The sequence below is a fragment of the Ambystoma mexicanum genome, chromosome 3p (assembly GCF_040938575.1).
Source record: "Ambystoma mexicanum isolate Mex_15411 chromosome 3p, UKY_AmexF1_1, whole genome shotgun sequence".
Classification (NCBI taxonomy): Eukaryota; Metazoa; Chordata; class Amphibia; order Caudata; family Ambystomatidae; genus Ambystoma; species Ambystoma mexicanum.
Window position 1 is genome coordinate 947893556 of NC_090925.1, and position 25850 is coordinate 947919405.

The 25850-nt window shown below is 46.2% G+C and overlaps 1 protein-coding gene across 1 annotated transcript in view; it reads left to right on the forward strand.

The window, feature by feature from the left end:
* Positions 1-25850, forward strand: part of TRPC4AP (transient receptor potential cation channel subfamily C member 4 associated protein) — a 1405828-nt gene that overhangs the window by 398537 nt on the left and 981441 nt on the right. Inside the window, exon 9 of the mRNA XM_069652258.1 lies at positions 10116-10258. Coding sequence (XP_069508359.1) covers positions 10116-10258 — 143 coding nt within the window. The remainder of the gene's footprint in view (positions 1-10115; positions 10259-25850) is intronic.

The window sequence follows — 25850 nt, forward strand, 5'->3', positions numbered from 1 at the left end:
TTTTCGGCAACGACTTGCTCACTGCCGGGAGTCTCTCCGGAGTAGTCCAAGCCGCTGCCACCCTTCTCTATAAAGCCATATGAAATGGCAGCACCGGGTCAGTGGGTGGACATTGGTCAAGGATATCTGTCGGGTCATCCTGCAGAAAATCCACTGGTGGCGCAGACCACCCCAAGTACTCCATCATCCTCGACATGAGGCGCCTGTACGAAGATTCAGCATGCGTACCAGGCTCAGGCCTGCCAAACTCTAACTCTGGGGAGGTATCAAGACCATTGGCGTTGTGCAAAGACTGACGCATATCTTCCAACTGGTCATGACCAGATAACAGGTCGCCAGGAACCTCATCCGGTACCAAACCTTCCTCGGACCCTTCATCCACCTCAGAGATATAATCCAGAGGCTGGAATAAATTGCTGGATGAGGGCACAGAAAAAGATTGAAATGCAGGCCTCACTGACTTCTTCAGGGCCTGCCACAGAGTTTCCACCGATGCACGGGGCACCTCCAGTAAAGCCTCCACAAAAGGCGTCCAGGGCTTTGATGGAGTCGACATCGAGTGTGGCGCTGATGGCTTCGACACAGGCCTCGAGGGCGGTGCCCCGAGCGTGTCCTTTGACGGACATGGCGCCGATGGCGTCAACGTCTTCTTAGAAGACCTCACAAGTTCTGCCGGTCTCAAGGGCTTCGAGGACCGGGACCTGGAGCGGGCATGGCTAGATGGCTGACCATCTGCCCCCAGGGAATGTAAAAAAAAAGATGGGAAAAGGGGTTATGGATAGCGGTGGGGGAGGGGGTGGGGGGCCACTAGCCACCATGGATTTTTTACTGATTGAAAGGGGGTAGCCCTCACCCCCCCACCCCAAATGGAGGGCCCCACCTCATGCAACCCTCCCTGGGGGCAGATATCTGCTCCTAGGAAGGGGCATCTGACCCCTGGGAGGGTTGCATGAGGTGGGGCCTCCCCTATCGGACGCCAGGGAGGGTTGCATGAGGTGGGGCCCTCCATTAGGGGTGGGGTTGGGGTGAGGGCCACCCTCACCCCAACCCCACCCCAACTTTCTCTACAACTTTACTGTTCAGCAGCAAAGAAAAACAGTACCAAAGAACATGAATACAAATCTAATAAAAACTACAATAACCATGTTTTTCTGAGAATTTGTAGGTCTTTGAACTGACCATGTGATAGTTCCATAAACCAATAAACAAGTCCTCAATGCAACAAAACTCCTGTCCTCTTTCCCTTCCTCCTCTTTCTTTGTCCTTGCGAGGATGAGTTCTGTACGTCTTTGATATCCTCTTCCATTCTCAAAGTCCTGCTTGTTTGCTGTCTGACGTCGTCCCTAAAGAAACATAAATTAGAAAGGTGACTATAAACCGAAACAGGGTGGGTCAATCGTAAACTCGACATGTAGTAATAACCTGTATCCTCATTGATCATTAACAACATAATTCATAATTATTATACATCCTGTATGATTCATTTTAAATATCAACAGTACATGACATGTAAATATCTCATTCTTACGATTGATCGGGTGGGATAATCCTTCGCCTCCGTGTCTTTAATAGGTTTATGACTTTCTGTAATGAATGTGTGGAAAATCTGAATTCTATGTCAAGACCGGAGGCTCGGATTATGCTTGTTCAAAGCTTACTTACCACTAACAATATTGCACTTTCCATAGGTTTAAAATAGAAAGTTTTAAAAGTCGCTTCATTCGACCAATCCGCAGACCTCATAATGTCTTCCACTCTAGCACCTACGTTATAAGATTTAGTAGCCATCGCTCCTCTAGCTGAGTGAGCGCCACACCTCTCAATATCTATGCCCGCTTCTGCCATCACCCACCTAAGCCATCTGGCTATGGTAGCCGGCATAATCCGAGCCTCCGGTCTTGACATAGAATTGATCTACACCAGACCCCATCTTGGGCCAGTAGAAATTGAGAGAAATCCTTTACTTGGTCTTCTTAAAGCTTAAGTGACCAGCGAAAGGAATCTCATGGGCTAACTGTAGAAACTGAGGTTTTACTTCCTGAGGTAATACAAGTCTTCTGTAGTCCCCTGGGGTAGACTCAATAGGTTCACTGCACAGGAGGCCATCCCACCAGTACAACCTGTGCTTCCCTGGCTCTTGCCTATCCAGCTGGGAAGCTGCCTGTTGTCGAAGTCCTTCAAGAGTAGGACATGCTCTTTGACCTCTGCTGAAGTCTGCCCTACAGGAGCCACCTTCTGCAAGCAGTCTGCATTTCAGGGTTGTCTTTAGGATCCAGATCTCCAACAGGGGGAAGGGTCTTCTTCCAGCTCTGTCATCAGTAGCTAACTAAACCACTTCTGGTTGGACCTCACACTCTGCCTCAGCTGGTGGAGTCGCCGCACGTTACTCTCGACTGTCATCTCGGGGATGTCCTAGTTCGATGCACATGAGTGCCATCTTTCTTGTTTCCTGAGACCTTGGATTTCCCCTTTGTCTCCATCCTGGAATATACGTTGGCTCTTCCTGTGGACTGGGTGTTATAGGCTCTTCTGTAACAACCCACTGAGAGTCATTTAAAGTGAGCTCTCTGGCCTTCCTGGTCTGCTCCTGCTTCCCTTTACTGGGAGGCCTGGGGGTGCATGATACAACTTAAATAGTTTTTAAGTCATTCCCCAACAGAACTCTCCCAGGCACCTCTTTGTACACATACAGGTATTCTTAGACATATTGTTGCACTGGCTGAGAGCTGGTAGTGTTGGAACCAGCTGGATAGGGCCTCCAGCAACCTTAATGGTGTCTTTTGGGTGCCTTATCAACATCCTCCGGTTTGAAAAAGGTTTCATCCACCACTGTGATGCTGGCCCCAGTGTTGTTAATGTAAGGGTCTCCTGAACATTTTTTTTTTAATTTTTTTTTATTTTGGTTGGCTAATTAATTAACCTTTCAAAACAGAAGTTACAATACAAAGAAAAAAGAAAAAAAACAAATTGCAACATATTTAAACATTAATATCACAGTTCTGCATACATAATAAGATAACCTATCTAAAAGTTTCCATACAATTAAATTAGCTTAGTCAGTAACACACCACCCTACTAACCCAAACACTTTGTATTTAATACCGTGTTTAAAAATTGGATGGTCGGTATTCTTAATGATATTTTAGGTGTCGTGAATAGCTCATGCCATAATTCATCATTTGAGCGTATTATGTGATGTGACCATGTCAGTTTATTAATAATACCTTCTCTTTGTTTCCTCAAAGCAACACACTCAATTAATGTGTTTCAATGTTTCTTGGACTTCTATCACTTTACAAAATCAACAATAGGATGTTTCCACTGGAATAATGCCTCTTCTCAATAGAATTTGATTTGTGCGCCATACATTTAAGCGAAATCTTAGTATCTGCTTTCTTAGATTGAATGCAGGGCATTTTAATAGATAATCTGCTGCTTGTCAAAAAATGTTGTGCCCAAACAGTGCTCTATCAAAATCCTTCAAGTTTAGACAACTCTGTTGCGTTAAGTGCCAGTCTCATTGATATAGTTTAAGTTTGGCTTTATTTGCATTGTTAATCTAATGTAATATTTGCTTCAGACAGGTCAAATAGAACAATGGCTCTCCATTTAGATGGAAAAGGATGCACACAACGCATTAGATAATTTTCTAGTACTGTCAACAAATTATTGTTAGCCAAACTCATAATACATTTTCGAAACAAACAGCATCTCTTCCACGATACTTGTATATGCATAGATAGAATACCTAATTCAAACCGCAGCAATGCCGACGGGACTGAGTTGGGGAGATCCAAAACTTTCTTCCAAAGTTTTGCTTCAATTTTGTTCCAGAAGCAAAGATCAGATGGTAACCACGCCTCTGCCCCATAAGTAATAATAGGAGTTACCTTTTGTTGATAAAATATGAGGACATGTGCACATGAACATTTCCCATACTTATATTGAATAATCTTAGCTTGTGAAATTAAAGTAAACAATTTACCATTTAGGTCGTTCTGCTGTGGTTTATTTATGGAAGAGTTACTAAATATGACACCAAGATATTTATATTTATCTACTAGTGTCAATTTTTGATTTTTCAAAAACCAATCATAATGTTTCTTTTGCCTCATTTTGTTTCTCCCCAACTCCATAACATGAGTTTTCTCCAAGTTTAGAGTTAGGTTGTTTTTGCTGACATACTGATCTAATTTATTAAGCATGTTTTGTGGGCCACTTGTCGTCTGTGAGATAAGTACCAAGTCATCTGCATAGAGAAGCCATGCTGTAGGCTGATTTCCAAGTTTTGGTGCATCGTTCCTTACTTCCATGAATTCAATTCCTAGATCCAGTAGGAACAGATTAAATAGTGTAGAGGCAAGTATGCAGCCCTGTTTCAGGCCGCGTCTAGTATGAATCACCTCAGATAGCAATCCCTCCAAATTCATTTTAACTTGCATTGAGGTATTGGAATGGAGTAAATATATTAACGTTACAATTGAGTGCGGACAACCAAATCTTATCAACTTTTCAAGAAGTAACTGTCGATCTACAGAATCAAACGCAACTCGAAAGTCTACATACGCCAGATAAAGAGGTTGATTTCTTATCGCATATAATTCTTTGATTGCATTCAATGTCGTAATATTAATAGCAGTGGCAAGACCCGCCACAAATCCAGTTTGAAAAGGATCACGACAGTTCACACTTGAAGCCCAGATGTTAATGTCTTTTAGGATAATTCTACTAAAGATCTTTCTGGGTGCGTCAAGAAGCGCTATCGGTCGGTAACTTGCAGGATTTGTTCGATCACCTTTTTTGTATATTGGCACTGTCTCCTGAACATTTAAAAGTACTGTCCTTGTAGTGTTATTTTGTGTTATCTGGTATAGAATTCTACACATCTGCATTCTGCTCTTCTCACAGACCCAGGGGCACTAAAGAAACACTGGCAGAGACTCCAATGGGTTTTTCAGCCAATAGTTGAAAGTTTCCACTTGCCATATGTACTTCTCCCTCACGGATGAAGACTAAGGATGCAGTGTGAACCCCTGAAGGTTTACCCTTACATCTGGTACCCCCTTTCACATGTTCAGTTGACCCACAAGCTTAACATGTTCCAAATGTTTTGTCGAATGGGGGCTTCTGCTGACCTCCCTCTAGTTTGGCACCAGAGGTTTCACTAGACTGACCTGGTTTCCCAAATGGCTTACCCTTTTTATGCTTGTGGCCCTCTTTTGGATGGGAGGTTTTAGAATTCTTTGTCATCTTTCTTGTGTTGCGTCCCCCTCATCATTGTTGAGTGGCCCCAGAATCCTTTTGAGTGGCCCTGTTGGCAACCCACAAGTCAGCAGCTTTTGCTAGCTTCTTGGGATCAATCTCTTTTGAGTCAGACAAGTGCTGTCTCCGCTCAGGGGAGCAGGCATCAAAAATAGACTCTAACAAAAATAGATTTCTCATTCCTTCAGAGGAGTCCACTCAGTAACCCTTAACCCAACCATCTAAGTTTTTCAAACATTCACACACCCAGGTAGCCCAAGGGGTACCATCAGTCTTTTTAAGGGTCCTAAACCTCTTAAGGTACTGGGAAGGAGTTTTCCCAAATCTAGCTATCTTCACATTTTCATAATCTAATCTTTCAAGTACCCCCACCTCCATTACAGCAACAGTTGCAATCTGGGGAAGCCTAGACAAAAGCCAAGGATTCAACTGATTCCCTATGCAACCCTGAATCCCATTGTTCTATTTGAAAGCAGCCAACCAATCCAAAATATGAAGTTTCACATCATACATATTCACTGCTTCTTTACGCATGCAAGGTCTCTTTGGACTGGAAGACCTAGAAGACTCTGGGATAGAAACATTTTCGAGAGACAATTTCTTCATTTTAAGAGCATGTTGCATTTCCATTTCCCTTAGTTTGATGTCCTGATGTTTGGTTTCAGCTTGGATTTGTAACCTTTTGAATTCTAACTCAAGTCTCATTTTCTCAAGAGACACACATTTTGGACTTTGTGATGGACCTTGTGGGGTCCCTGTGGACACAGGTTGAGGCAAAAGGGCCTGTTCAGGTAAAGAGGGGCTCTCTTCCTGAAACTCCTCTGACTCTTCAACAATATTAGACTCTAAATTATCATCCTGATGAACATTTTCCACATTTCCTGTGTTAGTAGGTGTGTCAGGCCTACTACCCAGACTTTGATTATTCAACAATCTTGCAATTAGTTCATTTTTCTTTCAACAGGGAGATTACTGATTTTACACATTGCTTTCAGTTGGTCTACTGTTAAAATGATCAGGGCTTCCTTCCTTAAGTTATCCATATCTGGCATGTTACAATTACTTTTTTATTTGTGCTTAGCCATGTGAGTTTTTTGGTTGAACAAAAGCAAAGTAAATTCTTAGTGTAACAACTCTACAATAGATCCTCACCGCCTGCCACCAGTGTTAGGCACGATTGTATGCAGTACCCTTTGGGTGCACTAAAACGACCCTGGCCTCTTGGAAATAGGAACCCAACCTTTGGTGTAAGTCTGTACTACACAGGAAGGTAGCGTGTTGAGCAGACAGGTTTATCTCAAGAGGTGTCAATGTGAGCTGTAGGGGAGTTACACAGAGATTCACAGTGACAAGTATTCAAATAAACACTTACACACTCTGGATGCAATGTTTATTGAATAAACAATTATTAATTTATCAGTCAGTTAGTGAGCTTTCTTCAGAAGGGAGCAATATAAAAGCAACACACAAATACACTCCAAAACTATACACTTTTAGTTTCTAAATCAGTAAAAACCATTTTGGGATGTCCCATAGTCAAAACCTACACCCTCGGGTGACTTCAATAGCTAGGGTGCTGGGGACATTAATATCTTACTCGTAGCATTTAGAACTTTCTTAAGAATTGGTCAAAGGAAAAGGTTATTAGAACAATTGAGATTACAAATATTCTTAAGCAGGCAAATACTTTCGGTTTCCCTAAGCAGAGTCATTCAGTGTAATAGGTTAAGCCAAAGTCAATGGGCAATAGTTTATATGAGCTGAACCACTTCTGGTAGGTAAGTAGAAAAGGTCTTTGCACAATGTTTTAGAAGTTTTGAAGAAAAGAAGAATCAATTTAGGGCCACAAGCTGTTTACTACTTGTGAGTAGTAGAAGATGCAAGCAACTCTACAGTAAGACGTACGTTCTCTCAGACTTTACAGTACCTTTGGATTGAAGAAAAAGTGCAAAAGATGGCTTCTGTTCCTGTGCAGCTCTCAATGTGCCTGGGCCTCAATAGTGCGGACAAGAGGGAGGACTTCTGGAGACTCCTGCATTGCAATGGCACGGTCACCGCTCGCAACTGGAAATCTTCAAGCAAGTGGCACTTTGGTGTTTCAGCTCCTTGCGACTATCGCAAATAGCAACCGCGGTTCCTGGCTGTCGAGATGGACTTTTCTTGCTTCTGCGGTCCCTCACTCTGAGGGCGCTCAGGCTCGGTCAGTCCTGCTTCAAGGGAGTCCGGAGGATCTTCCTGGAGCTCTTGGCCAACTTAAAAGCAACGCTCACAATGTGGTTTTCCTCTCCCTGCCTATTCGGTTTCCAGCAGCAACTATGTGGAAATTCAATCAGCTCTGAGAAGCTGTCCATGTGGCTTACTTTGGAGTTGATTTGGTCCCAACAACTCGAAGGGAGAAGTCGTCCTTGCAGGGGCTTCTCTGTCGATACAAATTTGGAATTTCAACACAGCATCAGGGCTTCACCGGGCAAACCAACGGTCCAGGAGTTGCAGCAGGCGTCCTCTTCAAGTTCTTCTTCGGTTCCTTTGTCCAGTGGTCGACTCTGCCTTCAAGCCAAAAGCCTAGTCTTTTATTCAGTTCGCTCCCATTCATTTCAGCCTAGCTGTCAGTCACCCAACAGGATGGCTGTCCATGCCGGACAGTCAGCCGGCCAATCACTACAGAGTGCATTTGGGTCTCCTAGGAGGCTAAGCACAGGGAATTTCGGGCACCTCCCTCACTTCCTACCCCCACCAGATACCCTGGAGCCAGAGGAGGGCTTCACTCGTGAATCCCGTCAAAGGCAAATCGAACAAAGGGACCAAACCTGGTTTGATGCGCAGAGTAAATCTCAAGAAGGACCTTTACACAAAGAAATGGCGAAAAAAGACCTGGGCCATTTTGACAAAAATGGCACCCATGGGTGCTTTACTGCAACTGCGAACGCAGACCGCGGTAAATGCACACCACGGTAGTTAAAAGTAAACGACTGCCACCAGCCATTCAGTGATAAAAATGTTACATGAGAAGCTAGACAAAGGGGATACTAAGTAACCCTTCCAGCACCCTATTGTAAGATACTGTGTGCTTGGTCTAAAAAGATACAAATTTAAGTAAAGTCAATTTCACTTTACTGCTCTGGGAAACAGTAATTTATCCCAGAGAAGGTATTTAAACCTTGGGGAAATCTGGAAGACTTCCTTGTGCCACTGCACTGGCGGTGCTGTGACACAATGTACAAGATGATGCCTATGGAGTTTGCCAGGCTCCATAACCAAAAGAGAAACAAAGTTCAAAATCACATTAAAATACACAAGAGAGTGGGGAAAAAAGGGTCTTGCTCCCTCCAGGTTAAAAAAAATCACGTCCTCAAAATCCAGCAAAGTTGCTTTGGGTCTCTAAGGTGGAGGGAATTAGCACATTTGCTGTGCAGATCCATTGTGGACCCCTCACCCCACTCATTATCTCCTGATAATAGCCTTGACTTCTCTCCATTGCTGCTTTGATTGGGTTTTGGCTAACCATCCCGGAGTTCCCCCGCTCACTATTAATAAGGTGGCTTCCTAAAATCTGTCCACCAGGCAAGAGTCTAGAAATGTATATAGACATTCAGGAGTAAAATGTTTTTTTAAAAAAAACAGTAGAAAAATATCCACTGACAACAGTCCATTCTGGAGACATAATTATAACCACAAAGTTAAACTGCAAGTTATAAGGATACAAAGTATCCTATCCACACTTTACTTTAAGGTGATGTGTGCAGCTTTAAAAATACAATAAATCCACTAAGTGAGATATGGCCCCTTAGGATGGTCTTAGGGACTGATCAATTTCCTCTTCAGTTTCACTCCAAGGAAGTGAAGTTGAGGGCTTCAATTTCTTCCAAAAAGTCATGTCAGCAAGCAAATAATAGCAAAAAGAAAGGATGACCCATTGAAGTTTATGTAAGTAATTCCGCAAAAATTAAATCTTTCCTAAAAGTCAAAGTGGAATGGATCGTTCTTGGTGGCATGTTCGCTGGGACTAGTCTTTCAGTAATTCTAGCTGGCTTGTGACTATTCACCCTTAAGTGTCAACATATTGGACTACGGTCATTATCTTGTTTCTGGTTTCTCTGCCCTGTTGAACTAGAACCAACCCTCCCCTCCCTGTGAATATACTTGAAGTGACCTGGAAATTAGATGTATGTGGGCCATGTTTGGGTCCATGAGCTTTGACAGGGTTCATGACCGACTTTTCTAGCTACTTAGGTATGGCATGCTTTTTTGTACCCATTTTCAATAGAATAGTTGTAATTAGGGGATTATTATATTGAGAATAGGTGTCTTACAGTCCACTTTACACACAGTTATGGCCCACCTGAAATGCCTCTGCACCGTCTTTAGGAGGCCAGCACATTGGTGGTCACCATACCATATCCTGATGAGGATCATTTTAGGATTTCACTCAAAATTCTTCCATACTCCTAGCGAGACATCTCCAAGCCCTCCCTTCTCTTGTTAATTGGGCTGACAAAGATTCCTGATTTCCCCTCCCTTTCTGCAGTTAAGCCATGCCCATTCTCCTTCAAATGCAGAGTCCTTGGTAGCCTTTCTGTAACTTTGATTTGGCACTGTACCGTAGCTGGTTTTTGGACACTGGTGTTCTTTCCTGGCTTTGATCACCATACTGGCATAGGGTTCTGGTCTCTGCCAGGTTTCAAAACGAGCAAAGTTCTCTTTTTTTTTCTCCCCCTCAGAGCTGCATCTTGGCACTGCTTGTGCATTCTTATCTGGGTTTGGTTTAGAAGATATTTATTTTACACAAACCAAATGCAGGTTTTTGATACCTCAATGATTTGTCTGTAATCTTTAATACTGTTTTGTTTATTTAGAATCTTCAGATGAAAGTGGATTGGCAAATTCCTCTGCAAGAACCCAACTTCCTCAGTCAATGAAGATTATGCATGAGATTATGTACAAGGTGGAAGTGTTGTATGTGCTTTGTGTACTACTGATGGGACGACAGAGGAACCAGGTGAGTTATCAATATTTGTTGCAAAGCATGTACATACTGTCAGCTGATAATTTTACCTCATCAAGTAAAACATTCTTACCTGTGAGCCAATTGGCTAAGTTTAGAATTTGAACAAATGATCTTGAACCTGACCATGGCCTTGCTGGCAGTTTAACTGCTTAGCTCCCGTCACTTCCCCTGAAATCCTTTCAAAGCTGACAGATTTGGGCTTGAAGTGACAAAATTCACTGACCACTCTGACATGTTGGGGGCGGAGAGGTCCCTGAGAAAAAACAGGCAAGATGAGGTTTGAAACAGAATGTGCACACCAAGTCAACATTAAACTGCTCCCAACAGTTTGTCTTTAGGCACATAGGAATGTAACCCAAAATCCCACTTGTAAAACGGCGGAGTAATACCCATTGCACTATATTGTTAAAATGTGTGCAAGATTAAAAAATGTTTCCCAGTACTGGTAGTCTGAAGGGTTTATCAGTTTCCCCATAACATGTTGGCATAAGTAAAAGCTGGAGTCTTACTACCCTTCAATAAGTCTGGACAGGAGCAAAAGAAATGGGGTTCCCAATGAAACTATGGAGGGAAAGTTGCAAAAAGAAAATCTAGAACTGCTAGCTCAGGCGATGGCAGCATAGTGGCTGTGCTCCTGTGCCCTGTATGAACCTTCTTCATAATGGCTGATCAGAAGACTGAAGATACTTCCCAACCAGCAAAACGACAAAAGGGAAGACACTGACTCAAGAGATAAGCTTCTGGATCTGCTCACCAAAGTGACTCTTGATATTGCTGAGATTAAGGCTAAAATGATCAGTACTGAGGAGAGATATTCTGATCTGTCTACAAAGGTTTCTGAGATTGAGGATCATTTTACAGTCACCGATGAAAAAAATGTCAAGCTCTATGATAAAATTAGGGAATTGGAAATGCAAAATGGAAAACTACTGCTCAAACTGTCAGAACAAGAACATTTTTCTAGGAGGAACAACGTCAGGCTGGCTGGTTTCCGGAAAATGTGGAGCGTGGAAATCCAATGAGCTTTTTGGAGAAGGCATTGGATCCAACCACCCCCTTGGAAAAAGAAAGGGCTCACAGGGCACTGGGCCAAAAATCAGCACTGGGTCAAAGACCAAGGCACTTTATAGTGAACTTCCTGAGAGTCCCCATGAGAGAGCTGGTTTTGAAAAAAGCACGCGATTTGGGGGATCTACAGTGGGGTGGCAACAAGATTATTATCTTTGGAGATCTGAGCAGAGATGTTTTAGACAAGAGAAGATTGTTTAATGCGGCAAAAGAAAAAGCCAGGAACAGAAAGTTAAAGTATTACCTGGTGTATCCGGCAATTTTGAGGGTGATTGTTGATGGCCAGACTCAATCTTTCGCAGATCATAAGCTTGCAGAATAATTTCTTTCTGCTGCTGAGACTATACCCATGGACATTGAATCCGGGTCCCAGAGGACTGTTTCAACAAAGAAAAAGAGAGGACTGTCTGGTGAGGACCTGGTGTTTTTATTGAGTGACTGTTTTATTGCCGGTTTTAATATTCATATTTTGCATTTTACAATATATTCTTTCATGAAAATATGTTTTTGCTATGAGCGGATTTCGTTTCTTTTTCGTTATATTTGAACGTTCGTAGCAATTTGTATAAAGCTACGGAGTTGTGAGAGGCTGCAAGGAATTTTGAGTAATGGACCCTATTATGCTTGGCCGGACCACATGACTTTGATGCAAGCGAACATCGGACTGTGAATGGCTGAGCAGGATTCAGGAAGCGTCGTAGATTAGATCTGCATCGGAGAAGGAAAGCAGCTGCATCGGTTGTTTGTGCACGGGGAATTTCATTGAGAAGGGAAACAGCTGTGCAACACTAGCTGGTAAATGTACTGGCGACGGAAGCACGTCCCATTGCTGATGTTTGTACTGTGTGTTTGCCGGCGTGTTTATCTTGTTGACTATTTTTTGTTTCGTTTGAATATGAAGATATCTGTGGCGCTTTCAGTGCTAAGTGTGGATTATTAAAGAGGGGAAGAAAGAATGATTACATTTCACAAGCACCTCTGGTCTCTCCTTCACTCACTTGGTTATGAGAGCAACACGTGTCCCTGTGGCTAGTGTGCGCTAAAAGCACAGACCCTGGAGTTAAACCTCAAACATGAGTTTCGGCGTGTGTCTTGGTGACTCCTCTCTCCCTCTTCGATTTATACCGATGCTCCCTGTACGAACATGCTGCTATGTTTCTGCAGCTTGAATTAAAGCAGGTGACTTTTCGAGTATGCATTTGTGGCGGTGCGAGGTAACTTGGATTGATTTACCTTGGTGCTGCGTGTACTGCATGTTCTGGGAGAGACCTTGTGCTATAATCGGCGGCTGGCCATGGTGAACTGTCCATGGCTTTCTACTTTTTCCGGTTTTGTGTGTGTCTGTCCCATATGCTCTGACGTTCGATATATTTGTGGGGGCAGGAACATGTCTGGGCTCTAACTCCTGTCACAGGTGTTAACATCTCTCTGGCTCAGATGCTCATCGAGCAGGGCTTTTTGGCTAATAAGAACACAAGCTGTTTACTAATGGTGTCCTTAACTACTGCTCATAGTATACAATACATGCTGAATTGTATGACACATAGGTAAAGTGCATGTATTTACCAAACTAACGTAAGAAGTGTGCTGACATAACGTTTGAAGTATGCATGTGTTGGCAGACTAGAAGCAAAGGAATGTAGTTTAGAGACCACAGGTGAGGGGGGGCTCCTAAATCGTGCATTAGTCTAGCACAGATGACAGAGAGATTTACAGACAATGCCTGTTATTAGGATCTGCAAAGGACTAAAGTCATGGGCTGAGCACTTGGGGACTTCACTTTATTTACCCGAATGGTTTCTTGGGCTATGGCAACACTTGAGAATTATTATTGTAATCTATCACAACACAATGTTCATATGAGGACCCTATTACAATATTAATGATGTACAGCATACCTCCGACAAGTAAACCAATTTAATATGTGCTTGTCATTAGGCTTCAGCGTAAGTTAGTGGAGCTAGGACCACGTTTGGGAACATGCACGTGGCAGCATGGAGACATTCATGCACACTACTTTTCGGTTCCCAACTATGAGATAGTTGCGTGTTGCTAGCAACTGAATAGAAGTTATGTGGCTATGCAAAATTCCTTTATTCCAAGAATGCAAAACTAATTTCAAAAGAAGTCTAAACAAAATACCACTTTCAACTACTGGGGTGGTGTGGGAGCAATGCTTGCCATGTAGGTGTGGTCATTCACTGTCTGAACTGGACACTGAACCTAGCCTGGGTGATGTTTCTGTCATTAACCATCAAACTCGCCCCTTCTGCGTGTCTCAACGCTGCTGTTAGCTGTGACCGGATGTGTGCTCTGTACTCTCCCTTGTACTATTCTGCTGTTTCCTGGTTCCTGGATCCCCTTCTTCCAATTACCTTCCGTCCTTCTTGTCCAGCCTTTCCCGGAATCCCTGCACCGCTACCGCGTGCACCTCTTCCTGAATTCCTGGAGTTTCCTTTGATCCCGAACATCGAAGCTGAACGCAATCTGGAAGCCGAGGACGGCCGAGCGGGCTTGTATAAGACCCGAACCATACGAAAGACGAATCCGCCTAAAGAAGTCATTAGGCAACGAAAACAGGTGAGAAAGGGGGAAACCTGTGATAGTTTCTGGATTAAAGGCAAGATTATAGCCAGGCAGTAATAAAGAGGTTCCTGTGAAGAGAGGAAGGGAACGTTATATATTGGACCACAGATTGAGATTGTGTGTTTTTTTTAGTACTTTGCAGACAGAGTTATGTATTACATTCCATTTGGGGGATCTACTTCTGTGCTTATCGGGTTTTGAAGTTCTGTTGCGCACCCTGGGGGTTTATAACCTCTTGGGAATGAGAACAGTATTTTGATTCATTTAGATAGTGTAGTTGAAGTGTTTCTATTGCTGTCTGAAATTTTGTGTATTTATGTTGACTGGGATGGGAATGGGGGATGGAGAGGCTGTCCTAACTGTGCACATTCTATGGTTGGTGATGTTGCTGTTGGGTATGGACTCAATTGAGGAGGTTGCTTGGGTCGTTAATGGAGAGATGGTTGGCTGACTTTGCGTTGGGTTGAGACCAAGTCTCTGGATTGAAGATTTTGAGGTGATACTGGGGTTTTGGTTGAACATGTAGGTTTTTTTTGTTAGTTTTTTTTTTTAGGAGATTAAGTGTTGGGAGGGGTTTTTGACAATTTGGGGATAGAAGGGTGGAGCTGATGTGTTATTTATGAGTTGGGCATAGGACCCTAGGGTTGCAGTTCAGTGGTGAGGTTTTGTGCTTTTGGGGATTGTTTAGTCCTGTTGATGGACTCTTTGCGATATAAATGTTTTCTATGTGTTGATTGTCTGTTTTATTGTGATGAATGTCCGTGGGGGGGTTGTTTTATTATTCTACACTGACTTCTTGTTGGATCTGTGGGTTTTGAGGATTTTAAACTCATTTTTTGATCCCTGGTTCTGAGCTGATGTCTTGGAGGATTTGTGTAATAGTCTGGTGTTTGTGCTCGATTATAGTTGATGGGGTCTTTGAATTTTGTGACTTGGAATGTTAAAGGACAGAATTGTCCAAAAAAAGGAAGGAATGCGATGGTCTGGTTACGACGTGAACGGGCGGATATTATTTTCTTGCAGGAAACGCACTTGATAGACAATCCGACAATATTTTTTGGGGTATCAAAATCCATGAAGGTTTTGTTGAATTGTTACTCCGGAATTTCGAGGGGGGTGGGTTTGCTGCTTAGGAAGAATTTGGGAATGTCGGTTAAAAATGTACTTACGGGTGATGGTGGCCGGTATATTTTAGTGGATGTTAAGTATGAAGGCAGAATTATGACTTTGGGATTGGTGTATGGTCCATGCTCAAATGGTATTTAATTTTTTAAGGAATTGATGGATTCTTTGAAAATGATGAATGGTGAGTATATTATTATTGGAGGTGATTTCAATTGTGTTATGGATGCTACCTTGGATCGATTATCTACATGCAGGTTCACAGGTTAGGGGCTGAGTAATGCCTTTCGTGGTTTTATGGATACTTTTGATTTGGTGGATAGTTGGAGGTCACTTCATCCCACAGAGAAGGGTTTTTCATTTTATTCTGCATCTCACAATTCTTATTCTAGACTGGATTATTTGTTGATTTCAGATAAAATGATTGATGTTGTTAGGAAGGTGGAAATTGGTGAGCGGTGTCTTTTTGATCACTCGTTGTTGAAGTTGAACGTGGATCGATCTATACATACATCTACCGGAAGTAAATGGAGACTTAAGACGTTTATATTTCGAGAGGAGAAAGTCTGTGAGGCTATTAATGTTTCTATTCACTTTTTTGAAGCCAATGTGGGTTCAGCGGATTTCAGGATTGTTTGGGATGCGTTTAAGGCAACTATAAGAGGGGAACTGATTAATTGGACTGCTAGAGTCAGGAGGGAAGGGGAAATGAGTATTAGGAGCTTGGAATTGGAACTCGGCACTGCAGCGAGAATATGCTTTGTCTGGTAAAGGGGAGGATAGATTGAAGATGGAGGTTGCTAGGAGCAAATTAAAGAAAATGGTGGTGGAACAAGCTGAAAAAGGTCTATTTTATGAGGCAGAAATATTGGGAGGAGGGGGATAAGGGAGGGCGATTACTTGCTAGGAAATCAAAGTTTGTTGGATAGGTCGTTTGTGCAGAGGATAGAGGATACAGTTGGAGATGTGAAGGTTAGGAGTATGGATATTTGTGAGTGCTTTAGATCCTATTATGCCTCTCTTTATGCGGATGCATCGCAACCTGAGGATGGCAGACTAGTGGAGTTTTTTGACAGGATAGATCTTCCTCCTTTGTCTGAGGGGAGAGAGGCGCTTGATGCTTGTATTGGGGAAACGGAGATTGTGGATGCTATTAATCAACTTAATATGGGCAAATCTCCTGGTTCGGATGGGTTGCCCATAGAGTTTTATAGAGCGTTTAGTCCCGTGTTGGTGCCCAGATTGTGTGTTTTATTTAATGAGTTTCTTTCGGACGGAGTATTATGTCCAACGATGCAAGAGGCGATTATTACACTTATACCAAAACAGAGTAAAGACTGGTCAAGATGTGCTAATTATCGTCCCATTTCGTTACTTAATGTGGATGTAAAAATGTTTGCAACGGTGATGGAAACTAGGTTGAAAAGATTTATGGGTGAATTGATAGGCAGTTCACAAGTGGGGTTTATGGTGGATAGATATGGTTGTGATCATATTAGGACACTATTGAATGTGATGGGGTGGTCCCGGGCTAAGGAGGACATATTTTTGATTTTTTTCAATTCTGAAAAAGCATTTGATTGTGTGAATTGGTCGTTCCTGAATTTTACACTGCTTCGGATGGGTTTTGGTCTGCAGTTTTTAAATGCTATAGGTGCTCTGCAACATAACATCTTGGCTAGAATTTGGATTAATGATGTATTGTCTGAGGCTTTTAGGTTGTATAGGGAAACTAGGCAAGGGGGTCCTCTCTCGCCTCTTGTTTAATTTGGTTCTGGAGCCGCTGTTGGTATATGTTAGACCGGAGCAGAGCATCTGTGGATGGAAGCTTAAAAATGGGGAGGTGAAAGTTCTAGCATATGCTGATAATTTGACAGTGGTCTTGAGGAATCCAGAGGTGGGCGGGCCCTTAGTGAAACATATGCTGCAGGAGGTGGGGGAATTGTCTTGCTATAAGGTAAACTGGGGCAAAGCAGTGGTTTTCCCACTTTGGATGAATCCGTTGAATAGGAGGCTATTGGATTGGAATTGCCAATGGGCGGATGTTTCGGTAAAATATTTGGGAGTCTTCTTGGTGCCTGATGTTAAGAGAACGGTGGAATACATTGTAGATAAATTGAAGGAAATTTTGCTGAAGGATATACAGAGATGGGAAAGGTTAACTTTGTATTTGGGCAAGGATCAATGCTATTAAGATTATGCTGTTACCAAAGGTCCTATATTTTATTCAATCACTTCCCCCTTCATTTTACTAAAAGAATGCTCCGGAACATTGATAGGATTTTCATGGACTTCCTGTGGGGGAAGGGTAACAAACCGAAAATTCCAAGGTATATTTTGGTGCGTAGAGTTAAAGATGGGGGCGGGGGTTTGGTTATCCGGTATTGGAGAATTATTGTAAGGGCCTTTTATTGAAGAAGTCTTCTTATTTTAAAGAAAGGCAGGCATCGGACCTATATTGGCTTTTAATAGAAGGGGAACTGCTGTATCCTTTCTCCTTGAATTGTTTATATTCTTATGGGAGATTGGCGAATTCTGGTGCCAAATTGGAAGCTTTATTGGTTTCAAAGTCTGCTTTGGTTACTTTGATTCTGGGGTGTGGACAATCCTTGTACTTGGTATGACTCGGCTTCTATTTGGTTGAATCCGGGTCTACTGATTAACAATAAAATGCTTAATTGGAGGGGTTGGGCAAAAAGGGGCATTTTTAATATTGGGGATGTCTGGGGGGGGGATGGTTCATTGTTATGGGGTCCATAACAGAGAAGTGGGTATATATGGGCTTTTAGAGCAGTTAATTGTAGAAAGAACGTGAATGTTGAGTGAACCTTTGAGTGGTAGTCCCTGTATTTGAGATTTTTGCTACATCTCCTAAGATGGTTTCTTCGTATGTTCAGTTGATGACTTTACAGGACTGTATGAGGAATTCCTGGGACCATTTGCGAATTAAGTGGGTGTGTGAGTTGGGAACTGACCTTTCTGAAAATTTGTGGGACAATAGTTGGAGGGCTTCAGTGAAGGCCAAGGTTGACTTTAATCTGAGGTATATTCACCAACGTCTTTTGGGCCGTATTTACTGGATACGGGTGAGGATTAAAGGAAGAGGTTTGGCTGATGTGGACTTATGCTGGGGGTGTGGAAGCTTGAGAGGGACTTATTTGCATATGCTTTGGGAATGTATTAGGGTGGTTGACTTTTGGAGAGAGGTTATAGATTGTATTGATATGGTAACTGGTATGTTATTGCCTCGTACCTTTTTATCAGCGATTTTCCTTTCATCTGATAGTTGGAATGTGGAGTTGTGGGACTGTTCGGATTGGATTGATAGGGCATTGTTGATGGCCGTAAAACAGATAATGAAGGTGTGGAAGTCTAGGAAGAAGCTGCATTGTGAAAATTGGGTGGCGGATATGCGTAACGTTCTCTTGGTATGAGAAGACTCAGGCAATTCGGTATCATAGGGAAGTTGGATATGAGGAGTGGTGGGGGGTCATTTCGTGACCTTTTCGGATGAGGTGTAGTTTGTTTTTTCTGTTAATGGATTTTGGCATTGGGGGGGGGGTGGGTAGGGGTGTTTTTTTGTGTTGTTGGTTTTGTAGTTTTGTCTTGTGTTTTGTCTTGTTTTTGGGTGTGTAGGGATGATCTATGATTTTTTTTATTCTTTCAATTGCTGTTAACTTAGTGTGTAGTCTACATTTCAATGAATTGCTGTATATGGTGTGATCTTTTGCTTGCTCTCACTGATATTTTTGAGGTTATTCAGTTGTATTGTATATTTTTACTAAATAAAGTTGGTAAAAAAAAATCTTTCCGAACACAGACTTGGGGATGAAGATGGAGTACTCTTTGGTAGTGAAAATAACTTTTTTCAAGATTTACATTTTTGTAAATTCTAAACTTTCAAGATTGGAGTGGCCCCATATTTCTATTCCATAGAGAGTAGATGTGTTTCTCCAGCATGGGGTCTGTCATGGATTCACATGCTCATGAATATTCCCCGTCAGGCTGGGAATCCTTGGTAAAGAAAAATCAGTATCAGTTTCGTTTCTGATCTGTCTTTCGTAGTAGTAACCAATCACTGATCTCTGCGTCATACTGACCACAGCCAGTTACTGCCCTCTACCTAAGCCCCGCCTCTGGCAGCCATCTTCAGATTTTTACCGCACGTTCAAGTGTTGGGAGTCCTCGTGCTTAGCTCTCGAGCTTTTACTGCGTGTTTCGTGCTTTTTCAGTTGAATTTTCACATTTTTTCGGTTAATCGAGCCTCAAGCTCCACCGTTTCTTTTTCCTCAAGGGTGAAGATTTCGTCAAATCAACTTCTTGGAGGATTCCATAAGATTTGCGGCCTACTTCGAGATGGCCCAGGACGCGAGTTCATCACCCGGACCCAAGCTGTTTCGCGGCTGCCCTGGATGCGGGCTGCAGAATGTGTTTAAGGAAGACGAACATTCGCGATGCCTCTACTGTCTTCATAGGGACAAGACGCATGTAGAGAAGGACTGCCAGTTCTGCAAGAACTTGTCGGAGCGGACCATGAGGGACCGTCGATCCCGTCTCGCCAGCTGGTTGGAGAAGGGCTCAACGGGTGAGAAGAAGAAAGGGTCCGAGCGGGCTTCTAAGTCCTGTGCGGGCGCCCCGGCGACAGGGGCCCAACACCAGGCCAAGCGCCGCGAGTCTGCTGGCTCCAGGAGCGCCGAAAGGTCGGGCTCTTTGGTCGCCAGGCAGGGTGCGCCTTCCCCGGCACCGTCAACCACGAGCCAGCGGTTCGGGGAAGAGGAAGTCCGAGACCCCGGGTAAGCTTCGGGAGAAGCCCCGTCCGATCTCGGAAGAGGGGGAGCGAGGCGTCGCCCCTCCCCCTAAGGAGAAGGCCCGGGACGCACCTAAGGTGGTGAAGGCCCCTACCCAGCAGGCAAAGGCCTCTATCGAGGCGATCGCGGCGACTCTGGCCAAGCCGGCAGAGACCCTGCCAGCGGAGACTGCCTCCGGGACTAGAGTGTCCCTGCCGCCAAGGAGGGAATCCTCTTTTCAGCCCATCGTCATGGCCACCATGATGGAAGAAGCGAGGGGGGGCACGGTAGCCTCCTCGAGCTCGGAGTCAGCCTCGGAGGAGGAACTGACCGAAGTCCAATTCGAGAAGGTTCGATCCCGTAAGGAAGATCCTCGGGAGATAACCGAGGAAGACGACAATGGCGAGGAAGAGCAGCCTTCCCTTCCGGCGCAGCCGGAACCTAGGCCTCAGTATAGCTCGGCGGCCATTTTGTCTGCGATCCAGTCCTTATGCTCCGAGATAAGGACGAGATTACCACGGCCCAGGCCGGAGGACCCGCAACCTGGCCCGTCGGGAAGTCCTGAGAACAAGCAACGGAGGACCCAACCCTCTCCTCCACTCGCCCCCCTAAGGCCTACAGTTCCCTCCTCATCCTCCCACGAGTAGGGAGATGACTGTGTGATGGGCTCGACGACGGGTTCTGAGGGCGACGACGACGGAACGGGTCTCCCGTCTCCCGTCGCACGGGCCTCGCCGCCCGACGAGATTGGCTCATTCCACGCCATGATCGCCAGGGCGTCCGAATTGTTCGAGCTCTGCCCGGAGGAGCAGAAAAAGGAAGGTTTCCTCTATCAGCGCCGGGAGGCCAAGAGGAAGACAGTCATCGCGGTGCCTCTAATCAATGACATCTGGGAGGAGGGCCTGTCGGTTCTCAAGAACCCCTCCACGGCACCAGCCAAACGGGACCGGTACGAGAAGAAGTACCGGGTCCCCAAAACCTCCCCCCTGTGCCTCAGGGCCCAGCCATCACCAGACTCGGTCGTCTCGGCGGCGGCGAAGAAGAAAGCGGCGGGGTCAGGAGCCTCGACGTCGAATTCCCGGAAAGAAGTTGGACGCCATGGGGCGGCGGGTCATTTCGTCGGCAGCGACGACGATCAAAGCGGCCAACGCCCTGGCGATCGTGGCCCGTTAAGACAGGGATCTCTTGTTTAAGCTGGCCCCCATATTGGACTTCCTACCGGACGACAAGAGGTCCGAGGCCCTGGAAATACTTCAAGAAGGCGAGGTGGCGTCGGACCACGCCATAACGGTGGCAACCGATATTGCCGATACCGGGTTCCGACAGCTGGGCAACGGTGTTTGCCTACGACGACGGGGTTGGCTCCGGGCGACCGACTTCCGTCAGGACGTCCAGACCAGGGTGTTGGACATGCAGTTTGACGGCAGCAACTTGTTCGGGAAGGCGGTGGACAAATCCCTCCAAGCCATAAAGACGGACACGGAGACGGCCCGCGCCCTAGGAGCCCTTCTGCGACGACGGCCCTTTCGGAGCTCCGGAGGCAGACAGGGTGCCTCCAAGGGATCCAGCGGTGGCTCGTCGTCCTACCGCCAGGCGGCACGCTCCTCGTCTCAGGAGGCCTACAGGGGTCGCGGCAAGCAGGGAGCGCCTCACCGCCGTCGGCAAGGTGGCCAGGGCGCCAAGGCCACCACCTCCAAGCAGGACTGAACCGGCCGTGGTCTCGGGCCCCCACCGAAGCACCCCGGTGGGAGGCCGGCTGACGAAGTTTGTCGGCGTGTGGAAGTCCATCTCCATCGACCGTTGGGTGCTGGATACCCTGGCAAGAGGACACTCTATCGAATTCCTGAAGAAGTGCCCTCACGTTCCACCTGTGTCCAGGAAGGAAAGTCACGTCCCACAACTGCTGTTGGAAGTACGGGCGATGCTCAGGAAAGGCGCCATCGAGCTTGTCCCGAAGAGGCTCCGGGGCTCCGGGGTGTACTCGAGGAACTTCCTCGTCAGGAAGAAGACGGGCGGCTGGCGCCCCATCCTGGACCTTCGTCGTTGAACAAATACATCAGGTCACAAAAGTTCCGGATGGTCACCGCAGCTGGAGGAAGGCGACTTTCTATCGTCGTTGGACCTGGAGGATGCATACTTCCACGTTCCCATCCTCAAAAGTCACCTCAGTTCCTCAGGTTCGTCGTCCACTACCAATTTGGAGGACTGCCGTTCGGATTGAAGTCGGCCCCCAGGTTCTTTACCAAGTGCCTAGCACCTGTGGCAGCGCGGCTGCGCCTGCAGGGGATTCACGTCTACCCCTACCTGGACGACTGGCTCATCCGCTCAAGGACGAGGGAACTCGCCGTCGAACTCACTGCGAGGACCGTCCAGCTGCTCAGACCTGGGATTCGCCATAAATTACCCAAAGTCCCACCTGGTGCCGTCGCTGGTGGCCCTGTTTCTGGGAGCGAAGCTCGATACAGTGAGGCACCTGGCGGCACCGTCGGAAGAACGGACGAAGACAATTCTAGGCAAGGTGCAGCGCCTGCTAGCCACGGACGTGGCCAGGGTGAGGTCCATCAAGACCCTCCTGGGGATGATGTCCTCTTGCATCTACCTGGTGCGCCTCTGCAGACTACGGATGCGCCCTCTTCAAGAATTTCTCGACGCCCGTTGGATGCAGGCGACGCGCACCCTCGAAGACAGGGTCCCCCTCAACGAGGTGTTCCAGCGGGCGATTCAGTGGTGGGGCGTTCGAGCGCACCTCACGGCGGGCAAGGACTTTCAGACGCCGGCGTACCAGGAGACGGTGACGACGGACACCTCCCTGGAAGGTTGGGGCGCCCACACCGGAGATCTCCACGCAAGAGGCCTCTGGCTCCCGGAGGAGAGGCTCCTGCACATCAACGTCCTGGAACTCCGAGCCGTGTTCTGTGCTCTCAAATCGTCCCTCCCGTCGCTCAAGGGTAAGGTGGTGCGGATCTTCACGGACAACACCACGACAATGTTTTACATACAGAAGCAGGGAGGCACCAGATCCCCAGCCCTATCCAAGGAGGCACAGGATCTGTGGCACTGGGCGGTCGCCCAGGGGATGTTCCTGGTTCCCTTCCACCTGGCAGGAGAAAGAAACACCATCGCCGACACGCTCAGCAGGGAGCTACGCGCGTGTCACGAGTGGGAACTGCGCCAGGATGAGGTGGATAAACTCTTCCGACGATGGGGCAAACCCCAAATCGACCTGTTCGCAAAAGCGACGAACTCGAAGTGCAAGAGGTTCGCCAGCAGGTTTCCCCAGCCGAGAAGCATGGGCGATGCATTCTCATTCCCCTGGGACGGCCTATACCTGTATGCGTTCCCTCCGTTGCTGCTTCGACTCATCAACCAGCTCAAGAGGTCCCGGTGCAGGATGATCCTCGTCGCACCGGCGTGGCCGAGGCAGATCTGGTTCCCGGACCTTCTGGACTTGTCAACGTCCCCTCCCATCAAGCTGTCGGCAGATGTGGACCTTCTCTCCAGAGAAGGAGGCGCCATCTTCCACCACGACCCGGCGTCGCTGAACCTGCAGGCTTGGCTCCTGCAGCGCTAGAGTTTGGAGGCTACGATATACCGGCCGATTGCAGAGAGGTTCTTGCAAAGGCCAGGGCGTCCTCGACTCTCAAATGCTACGGTCATAAGTGGAAGAGGTTCTCTATCTGGTGCCGAGCACAGAAGATCAACCCCCTACGGATTACGGCCCCTTAAGTGCTGCCGTACCTGCTATCGCTGGCAAAGGCTGGGCTAGCCCATGGCTCCATTAAGATTCATCTGGTGGCAATCTCCAGATATACCAGAACCACAGGACGGACGTCCCTGTGGTCCCATCGACTGGTAAAAGAGTTTATGAAAGGAGTGTTCCGGTCGTTCCCGCTGGTGAAGGCCCCGGCTCCGGCGTGGGAACTTAACGTGGTGCTGACCAGGCTCATGGGGCCCCCATTCGAGCCGATGCACTCCGCACCGATGAAGTTTCTGTCATGGAAGACTGCATTCCTGGTGGCAATTTCCTCCGCACGACGAGTGGGAGAGATCCAGGCCCTATCCTGCAAAGCACTGTACTTGACTTTCCATGCCTCGAGGGTGGTGCTTAGGACGCACCCCTCCTTTATGCCCAAGGTGCCGTCGGACTTCCATCTTAACGGGCCCCTGCTGTTACCTGTTTTCTTCCCGTCTCCTTCGTCGCCGGCCGAGAGGACTTTGCACTCGCTGGATGTGGCTAGAGCGCTGAAGTTCTATGTGGACCGCACAAAGAGTTTTCAGAGGACATCACAGCTATTCGTGAACTTTGGACCTGTGAATCAAGGGAAGGCTCTCTCGAAGTCTTCTATTTCCAGATGGCTCTCCGGCTGCATCATGCACTGCCACCGGTTGGCTAACAGACCGCTGCCAGGCCGTCCGAGAGCCCATTCGACCAGAGCGATCACTGCTACTACGGCGTTCTTATCTGGTGTGCCCCTGCTGGACATCTGCAGGGCTGCTACGTGGAGGTCGACGCACACCTTCACGAGGTTCTACAGCGTCGATTGGGATTCCAGGGAGGAGTCCAGGGTCGGCCAAGCAGTGCTGCGCAACCTGTTCGCTTAAGGTGAGCCTGGTGAGGAGGTAAGAGATGCTTAATGTTGAGCCTTTTGTATTGCTTAATGTTGAGCCTTTTGCCACCTCCCGTGGTCGTGCATGTGTGTACTGCTATGTATTCTTATATTCATGAGCATGTGAATCCATGCCAGACCCCATGCTGGAGAAGGAACAAGTTACTTACCTGTAACTGTTGTTCTCCAGCATGGGTCTGGCATGGATTCACATGCGAACCCTCCTGCCTACCCCTCTGCGGCTCTTCACTTGGTCATACTGCCACTTCATGTGCTACCAACTCTGAAGATGGCTGCCAGAGGCGGGGCTTAGGTAGAGGGCAGTCATTGGTTGTGGTCAGTATGACGCAAAGATCAGTGATTGGTTACTACTACGAAAGACAGATCAGAAACGAAACTGATACTGATTTTTCTTTACCGAGGATTCCCAGCCTGACGACGGGGAATATTCATGAGCATGTGAATCCATGCCAGACCCATGCTGGAGAACAACAGTTACAGGTAAGTAACTTGTTCCTTGCACATGCTCTCAAGATGTCCAAAGGCTGAGCAGCTGGCGTGCCGCCATATCTTTTAGAGAGTTTATGTACAGCACCCTCATGTCTCAAACAAGATAGTGTGAAGCCTTTTTGATTTATTTTTCCGGGCCCCTTTGTCTAGTCTCACTCCAAAATCACAATAATCTACTCTTTCAGGAGTTGAGGTAAAGGAGAGCAGCTTTTTTTTTTCTTTTTAGACAAAATGAAAAACATTTACTTAGAAAAGTTCAATTCCAATCCCATCATTGTGCATTTACTCTCAAAAGCATCGAGGGCACGTTCAATGCTACTGCGAGTTTTGCTGATTGGAACACTCATCTGCAAATAGGCGTCTGCCTCCAGAAGATGTAGGTCATTTGCCAATGTGTTGATATATGTTGTAGTGTTGGGGATAAGGATCAAGGCTTAACTCTCAGTATGCGATTTAACAGTCTGACACAAAGGTATAGTTAGCCTGCACACCTTTTCATAGAAAAACACTGTTCTACTGAAACGATATACATTGTTATTCATATAATACTGAGTTCAAGTAAGTACTGCCACATAACGTTAAATAAATACACAATATATTTTAAAAACAGTGGGCCTCATTATGAGTCCGGCGGTAGCCATGCCGGAAAAACTGGCAGGCTGCCGCCGGACCCGTAATACCATTCCACCTCCTTGATTGCCGGAATCACCGGGGCATCACAACCCCAGTGAGCCGGTAATTCCGGAGGCGGAATTCTGTAAATCCCCATTCCCATGGAGTACCATAGGACTCCATGGGGACCATGGAAACACCGGTTCCGTCTATGACAGAGCTGGTGTTTCCATGTCCGCCTGTAGGCGGGTGGTGTTAATCCCGCCAGGTCAGACCTGGTGGGAGTGACAC